At 38.4% G+C, this 8,882-nt stretch overlaps 1 protein-coding gene across 5 annotated transcripts in view; it reads left to right on the plus strand.

Moving 5' to 3' along the window:
* Positions 1-8,779, plus strand: part of SLC25A29 (solute carrier family 25 member 29) — a 10,704-nt gene extending 1,925 nt beyond the window's left edge. The window contains exons 1-4 of one of the 5 annotated variants that reach the window (XM_019518566.1): positions 373-445; positions 2,571-2,605; positions 5,451-5,534; positions 6,331-8,779. In XM_019518566.1, the coding sequence (XP_019374111.1) occupies positions 6,364-7,074 (711 nt within the window). In that variant the 5' untranslated portion in view covers positions 373-445; positions 2,571-2,605; positions 5,451-5,534; positions 6,331-6,363 and the 3' untranslated portion in view covers positions 7,075-8,779. The other 4 variants (XM_019518567.1, XM_019518565.1, XM_019518568.1 and 1 more) reach the window with 4 other exon arrangements.
* The last annotated feature ends 103 nt before the right edge of the window (positions 8,780-8,882 follow it).

Raw genomic sequence — 8,882 nt, forward strand, 5'->3', positions numbered from 1 at the left:
CCCCCCCCCGGCCGGGGAAAGCTTGAGGCGCAGTACAGTGGTGCTTGGCGCCCAGGTCGCGGCCTGGCCTTTTAAGGGGCCGCTGGCAAGTCTGCACCGCACCTCGCCACAGGCTGCCCACCACACGACCGGGCCGCACTGCTTGTTTTCTCTTGAAGCCACGACTGCTCTTAGTCGCGTGGTGCGCAGGGGGCCCAGTTGCCCGCGTGCTGATCTCAGTCACTTGCTCGCTTGCGAGGAGCCGGGACAGCGCGGCTTCCACAAGGTGGCGAGGCCACAGCCACGACCGCCCTGGGCCGCTGGTCCCACGCACAGTATGTCGTGCTGGGACTCCCCAAGAGCTAGCCGGGGCACGGGGTGAAAGCCAGCACCAGTGCAACTGCTGTCTGTTTGTGTTTCAGGTGCTGCTGGGGTGCTAGTGGGACATCCTTTTGACACGGTTAAGGTGGGTTGATTTTTTAACAGGTTTCGTTACTGCAGACTAGGCAGGGCATCGTGCAAGTCTTCTTGAGCAAGTGAAAGCGCACGTGCCGGAAGCATAAACTCAATGGTCCAAAATTAGGAGCCATCCTTTTAAAATAGGTTTGGAGATTTCCTGAGTCCCTACATCCTCAAATGTGAACGAAAACTATTTGTGTCTGAATTCAAATTGGGACAAGACTTGACTTAAGCTGCACACTGATTGGTGTAATGTCCTGTATTTATGACAAGTTACAGTTATGTAAGAATTTGGCTCCAAACTTGCTTTTCTGCAGCTGTTTATCACTAACATCTAAAACTGCCTATTTCCCCAGCTGTGATTTAATCTTACTTTACTACTGGATAGGATTTTTTTAAGCTTCCCTATTCATTCAACAAGCATTACTTTGTTAGTTATACTGGGTGGTAGTCAGATCAGCAGACAAAAGGAATACAATGCAAAGCAGTTTCAGTTTGACATCTTGTTTTTGGCTCCACTCCCCTTTACCTCTGATGAAACGTGTTTTTTTTTCTGTTCCAAGGCAGAATTGCTTGTTCTTTGAGATGTAGAACACCAGTATCCTATCTCTGAGAGAGGCTTATTAACAGCTAATAACACTCAGAAGCATCTGAATCGCTTGGGGAGCCAGTGAGACTTGGACTCCACAGTACTTAAGTTGTTTTAGGATTTGGTCACTTTTAGAAAGTTTTATGCAAAAAGTCCATGTCCCAGCTTGGATAGAATAGTCTCCCAGGAGAGAATCTAGGTAATAATAAATAAACTGGATCACTTGCTGCTCTGAGGAGCAGACCTTCGGACATTGTGTTTTAAGTTCAGAATAAGATTGCATATCCCTGTGCAGTAAGGGAAATACCTGAAGCAGTTATGGTGATGAGTTGACCACCCTCTTTATATTTCTTAGCCCCACGGATCTGTGTCCTAGGACAGACTTTATGGCTACTAGTGCCTGTCAGTCCACCACAAACTGTTCAATGAAGGAAAAGCTGTATGCTGTTCAGGATGTGTTAAAGCTAGGTAAACAATTTAACTGAATTTCACTGAGCACCTCACTGATAGGTGCTGAGAAACTTGGTGCAAAAGATTAGATACATCTTACTACTGTACTATGAGTTTATCCATTGGAATTAGCAGAGCTGAAATACGTGCTTAGGCTTAAGAATAACTCCATCTCATGTCCATAGAACAACACGGAGCACAGAGAACTAAGCATGTGCTTAAGCATTTACAGGTCAGTCTAGCGTTAACAACTGTATTCAACTTTGTTTTTAATGTAATCAGTGGCTCCCAAATTGTTTCTGAGTTAGTACATCTCTTCTATACTTGTGAATGCAAACATATAGAATAAAATTATCCAGGTTCATGTCCCCTAGTTTGGGAACCATTGAATTAATGCAGAACAAGAATTGAAGTGGCTGTAGTCTAAATATAACATGGAATAGACTCCTTGTCCAGATTATGCTTTGGCCATTTATTTAGTCTAGGATAGCACTTCATATTGGTAGAAGAAACAATACCATTTTTTGTACTGGAGAATGTAATACTAAATAATATTTATATCATCAGTTCATTTAGTCAATGTTAAAATGTGGGGAAACTAAGCAATCAAACCACTGTTCTTATTTTTAAAAATGTGTATACTGTGTCATTTCTTGGGTATTATGCTCAGGATTAACGCCTCTTTGGCAGTCCTATAGAGTTGGGACTAATTGGGGTGTTTCGGTGGATTTTTGTGTGTTAATCATTGTATTAATACAGTTGTTTTGACATGGGGAAACTGCTTAAATCAAGCCACAGTTTTACTTTGCCTTCAGCTTAAACTCTTTTGCCAATGATCATGTTTCACCAAGTTCAAAGTATGAGGGGGAGGGGCAGAATATGGGTATGGTGGGACACACAGGGATAAAGAATGAATCTTTGAAGTCATGCTGAAAAATCTGAAACAGATTTTGAGTTTAATCTCCAAAGTGGCAAACTCCCTATCCCTGGTTTATTAATGTAATGTGTAAAATTGCTTTGTTGCTTTTAACTGCCTTTACTTTCTGAGCTAGGGGCTGTCTTCATTAACAGCAAAAGTGTTACTTTGTTGTAGATGACAGATAAGCCTCATCACGGGAGAGTTACCTAGTAAGTATAGACCAGGTGAACACTTCTGTTTCTCTCAGTCTTAATTTATTCCAAAATGTATTAGTTCAAATAAAAACCTAAAAAAAACCCAAAAATAAACCAATTTATAATCTTTCTAACTTTTAGTTTTAAATTGATGCTTCCCATTTCTAGAACTGTAAAGTGGAGGGACTAGCTATAAGCTTCCCTCTCTATGTAAACATTAAGTCTATAGATTTTGTTTTGAATATTCTTTTTAACGTATTTTTCACTATGTGCTTAAGGTTGCACACACTCGCTTTAAAACTGGATCTTAGACATGCTCAACTGAGACCGGTTGTATCTACTATTTACACTTGGAGGGTATATGCTTATCATGTACACACCTCAAATGCATAAAAATGCTATACATCAAAAGAGCTTTTTTGTTTTTTTCCTCCTCACTCAGATGCCTTAATGTAAATCTTCAGTGACCTGATATTGGAGTGCTGTTACTCTTGGGGTGATAAACTTGAAAAGCCATAATGATTTAGATGCAGAGAGAAGAAACTTAAAGATGAGAGAGAATTTTATGTGTAGATTAGGATGCAGCATAATTCTGTAATAAAACCCACTTTATGTAGTCTTGCATAGCTTGCACACTTTCAATTTTGTTGTTCTAAATATTAACTATGAGCTATATGAGTGGCAGCCATGTGGTAACAACTTGAAGCATAAACATTCTTATTCCTCACTTACACATTGCCCATTAATGCATCTCTGCTGGCACTTTGCAACTGAAATGTAATCAACAAAAATTCTGCTGTTTTCCGTGTTTTTTAAAAAAATGCCCACTTGTCCCAGATTTGGAAATGTTTTGCCTAATGGTTAGCTAAAGTTCTGGGAATACATTGTATTTAATCTTGCACAAGTGACAGGTTTATAAGTTAGTATTTCACAGTCCACAGAATTAGAAATGGAAATAGTCTGCCATTTGAACCCTTTCAAGCAGTATAAAAAACACTTGGTTTTTAGCTTTAACATACAAAAAAGTTACTAGGTAACAGCAATTGGATTATTTATCATCTTTACCTTCAAAGTCCCAGCACTTTGAATTCATAGTAAAACAAGACAGTCTAACTTCTTTACAGCTGGAGGGTATGAAAACCCCCCCAGTAACAATTAAACTAATTACTGTCTTGTTTATGATGGTGGGGTATCACATCCTAATGAGCTGTATGAACTTTAAATTATATAGTAGTGTGTGTGGCATAAGAGAGTTGGGAATTGTTAAATTCTTAAAACCATGCTTACATTGAGTGACCTGCACAGAATAAAATGTCTGTGTCAGAGTAAGCTTGGAGGAGTTTAGCGCTCAGTTTTGTTGCTTAAACTCACTATGCACTGAAAAGTTATAATAAGTCTCTGTATGGATTGCTAAGGCTAAACATATCCAAAACTTTAGTTCAAAACAGCTTTTTGAGACCTTTTTGCATATTACATGATCTGGTTTTTACTTTGAGGAAAATAATAATGCTTGAGGTTTAAACATGCATTGTCCCTTTTTTCCCCTTGAATACTAACACTAAATATGAAACTTCAATAATATTTTTTTTAAAAAAAATAAAACCCCTATAGCCAAAAATCCGTTTCTGACCCATACATTGGATTAACTATCTGTATTCTGCTCTCTTTGTGGGTCGTCTTTTGTTTAAAGCTCCCACCAACACAGTGGAGAGAACAATGTTGAAGAATCTCATGTAGATCTGAGACTTGTGTGGTGGGTTTTCTAACCAAAGTCTGAATTAAAAAAACAGTCTTTGCTTTGCTTTGCTTTGCAATTGCAGTATATTTGATACTTGGTAGGCATTTCCAATATACCACCAACCAACACAAAGGCAAAGTTCTCATTTTACCACTTCATCCCAAATCAGTGCTCTTTACTGGAGAGTAAGCTTTTTGCATGCATACATCTCAAGTGAGGAGAGTTGGAAACTTTTGAAATGCTGCAGACACATTAAGAAAAATAATATTGCAGCCTTATTTTAAGGAAAGTGGTCTACAACCCTCCAAGAATAGGCATTCCCCACTTTCTGGCACTTAAGAATAGCATCTTTATGACAAACATGCCCCTTCCAGTGCAGAAAAACTGATTAATGATAGGTTATATAGGGCCCATCTTTAATAGAGTAGGTGAAGATTACATCTAGCATAGAGTTTCTGAACTTCCAGATGAGCACTCTTTATACAATGCTGGGCTAAAATTTTGAAGAGTATATTTGTTTTTCAACTCACAAGTTAAAAATCCTTTGACAGGGACTTGTCAGAAAGTGTACACCTACTTCTGAAAAATTAGACCCCACTGAGTGCCTTGAGTGGGGCCCCCAAAGACGCTAGCCTTTTTGAAAGCCATACAGCTTTCTCAAATTGTCCATTTCATGCCTTATGGTATGTTGCTGGCCACATTTTGTATCTAATAGGTGCTGGAAGCATGTTATACAAATTCTACAGAAATACCAGGCTGTTGGCAGTATTATCAGCATCATCTAGGTTAGGGTGGTTTTGACTTTAGGCTAGGTGGGGAAAAGACTATAAAATGATACATTTTGCCCTACTGCACTTTTGAGATGACTTAAATTTTTCCCTGTTTTCATAAAGGCTTATTAATGAACACTCCCTTCTCTTCTCCTTCAGGATTCTGAAAAACATATAGTTCAAATATTTACAGAAGAGTTTTTCTAAAACGATTTCACATCGCCATTATGGCACTCTGGTATTGTAACTGTGTGCTTTGAGTATGTGCCACTGTAGTGTATAAGTACAGAGCACTAATGTGCTGATCACCCTGATCTTGCCATACAAATAAGTCTCTTTATACTTTTTATAGGTGCGCCTTCAAGTTCAAAATGTAGAGAAACCTCTCTACCGTGGGACCTTCCACTGCTTTCAGTCTATCATAAAGCAAGAAACTGTAAGTAGCCTATTTAGTTAACAAATTCCAAATTTTTATGCTGTCCTTTGTATAAAAGATGCATTGAGGTATTAAAGCTGCAGTGATTACTAAAGTGGTGACAGATTAACTGACTTCTGAATCAAACATCCAAGTTTTGTTTTTGGGATAGGTTCGTTATGTTCTTTTAAACTGTTAAAAACTTGTACTAGTTTTCAAGCCTGTGTGCCTAAATGCAGAGAAACTAGTAGGTTCTTTAATTTAGATGAAAAACAATGAGAAATGGCTGAAATTTGAAGTTTGAATAATTCAAGCTTTGGAAATACAATGCCATTTTAACAGGATAACTAGCCACTGGAATGGCCAATCAAGGTGTCAAATGGACTTGGAATCCTTACATCAAGGGTAGGTATCTAGCTGCCTATTAGGCTGCCTACAGGGATTGCTGAGTTAACTCTGCGGCCTACTAAATATAGGGGGCTGAAAGTGTTAAACTTAACCAACAAACTATTAAAGACTTCCTAGGAGTGTTCTGAATATGTTCCTGATGGTGTAATTCAGTAACTAGGTACCAAGCTTATAAGTATTTGGGAATATTCTCCTATTAAGACTTTTTTTGGAATGAGAGCTATCAAATTGATGTTTAAATGTGAACAATGTTATGCTATTAGGACATATCCATATTTCTGTCACCAACTACGTCAGTTAGAACAGCACCATTGCAAAAGCTGTAAAGAAAAGGTAATGTTCTTTACAGACTTTAAAAGTAATCATCCTTTTTTTCTTCACTGGTCACTTGCTTTTTTTTGTCTTCTAGGCTTTTGGACTCTATAAAGGTATTGGGTCACCAATGATGGGACTTACTTTCATTAATGCGCTTGTGTTTGGCGTACAGGGAAACACACTTCGTGCTCTTGGAAAAGACACTCCATTAAACCAGTTTCTTGCAGGATCAGCAGCAGGAGCCATTCAGTGTGTCATCTGCTGCCCTATGGAGTTAGCAAAAACAAGAATGCAACTTCAGGGCACAGGTGAATACAAATTAAAGTCAAAGAATTACAAGAATTCTCTGGATTGCTTAATTAAGATCTACCGAAAGGAAGGGTTGAAAGGCATCAACAGAGGCATGGTTTCCACGTTCATAAGAGAGACACCAAGTTTTGGCTTTTATTTCCTGACATATGATTGTCTGACCAGATACCTAGGCTGTGAAGCTGAGGACAGTTACATCATTCCCAAACTGTTGTTAGCTGGAGGCATGTCAGGCATTGTATCCTGGCTTTCAACCTATCCTGTGGATGTGATCAAGTCCCGGCTTCAGGCAGATGGAGTTGGGGGAGTTGCACAGTACAAAGGCATTCTGGACTGTATTAGGAAGAGTTACCATGATGAAGGTTGGAGGGTGTTTACAAGGGGCCTTACTTCTACACTTCTCCGAGCTTTCCCTGTCAATGCAGCTACTTTTGCCACTGTCACTGTGTTCCTTATGTACATGAGGTCAGAAGAGACTCTCCGTGAATGTGAGCCGGGTCCAGCAATCCAGCAGCCTTCAAGCTTGTGAATTCAGCAATTTAGTGACTGTTACGTGTTTGTTTCCTGAACCTGAAATTTGACTTGGCTTATTTTTATAAACACTTGATCTATAGAAACTGTTTAAAATAAATGTTGTGTATAAAGAATTCCTAAAATGTATGGATTAGGATTTCACCTTATCACTGGTTGAGCAGCCTACTGCCTTATTCATGATCTACAGTGGCTTATAAAATCCAAGCTGTGTAGGGACCTGCTCTAGAAATGTACTGTACAGACACTACTACTATATTGCTACTAAAAGCCTGAAATATCTCACAGTACCAGAAATTGTTTTTTTTTTCCAACCATGTTTCAAATGACTGGATGGATAACAATTTATGCTGAAAATATTTTTTAAGGTTTTGTACATGATTGGAAGATGTATAGTGGGGGGGGGGAGGGTGTAGAAACCGCATGGTGAAGGAGTTGAATAGGTTACCCATAATTATATGAATTAAGTTAACCTTCAGCTAACCACATCTCTTTCCTTTGCTTGTATAATATAAGAGTTTGGTAATATCTTGGTTTATACTGGCTTTATCTGTCTTTTAGCTACTGTCTTAGTTGTGTTTAGAAAAGCATTTTTCATCTTTCTTTTTAATTGCTTTGCTTTAAAGGGGTAGCATCCAAACTTTGTTTCTTTTAAACTGCAGATTTGAGGAGACGGCGCAATTGAGATTGAAGTGATTTGCCTGTATTCCTCGCTTGTATGTGCACGGAATGTATTAATTAGCTTTGGCATAAGCCATTCTTTTGAGGTTTACATGACGCAGCCCACCATTCTCGGAACACACAATGACAGTGGTGTGTTAAAGCCAAAGTCCCTTCATGTCCCTGCTCAAACTATTAATATAAAAGGATGCTGGACTGTCACTTGTATAGTTGGGAGTGTTGTGTACATATTTTGGTGACAATATCTAGGTGTGTGTGTAAAGTGATGGTTTTGTGCCTCTGCACAATAGTGATAAGGGTGTTGAAATGACACAAAGCTATTGGTATTCAATACACTTGTATTCTGAACTACTTACCCTACAGAATGCAGATTTACTTTGTGTATTTAGTTACAGTGCTACAGGAAAGGCAACAACCGAAAGGTCTCTGGAAACTTTTTATAATATTAGCTGTAACGTTTAAGAGTGGTAACTTCAATCTAGTTGCTTTTTAAGACTAGTTAAAAGTTGGGTTAGGAGCCACAAGTTGTGGCACCAGTTGGGAAAGGAGGGCAATGTTAAAAGCATCAAGCTTTTTCACCAAGATGGTAAGCATGGAACATGTTACACTTTTACTTGGGACAAGTGCAATATGTTTAATTTATATGGGCTCTTCTTTTTTTGTTTTGTTTTTTTAAAGAAAAACAATATATTGCATTTTGCACTGTAACAAAATATGGTGGAGAAACCTGTAAAACTGCTATTTCTCTTTATACCTTGGAGGTATGTTGGATGTTGTGCCTACTTGCACTGAAATTCAAATTGAATGTGAAACGTCTACTAAGCTGCACATACACAACAATTCAGAGCAAAGACAATAACACTTTTGTACAGTATTCTGTAATTATTGTATATCAATTTAGAGGGAATAAGGTTTTCTGGGGGTTGTTTTGTTTTTTTTTTAATTTTGATCTCATCTGTATGTTTTTAAGTTCAACAATGACCCCCTATGTATTTATTAAACTCTGATATACCCGGTTTTCAGGAAGTGTCAAGAGTTTCTTGTTTGGTTGGTTTTTGGGGGGTGGGAGCGAGGTTTGCCTGCAGGAAGTTACTCATTCTATACATTTAAAAAAAAAAAAAAAGT

The sequence above is a fragment of the Gavialis gangeticus genome, unplaced genomic scaffold, assembly GCF_001723915.1.
Source record: "Gavialis gangeticus isolate Ggan-Ray unplaced genomic scaffold, GavGan_comp1, whole genome shotgun sequence".
NCBI lineage: Eukaryota > Metazoa > Chordata > Crocodylia > Gavialidae > Gavialis > Gavialis gangeticus.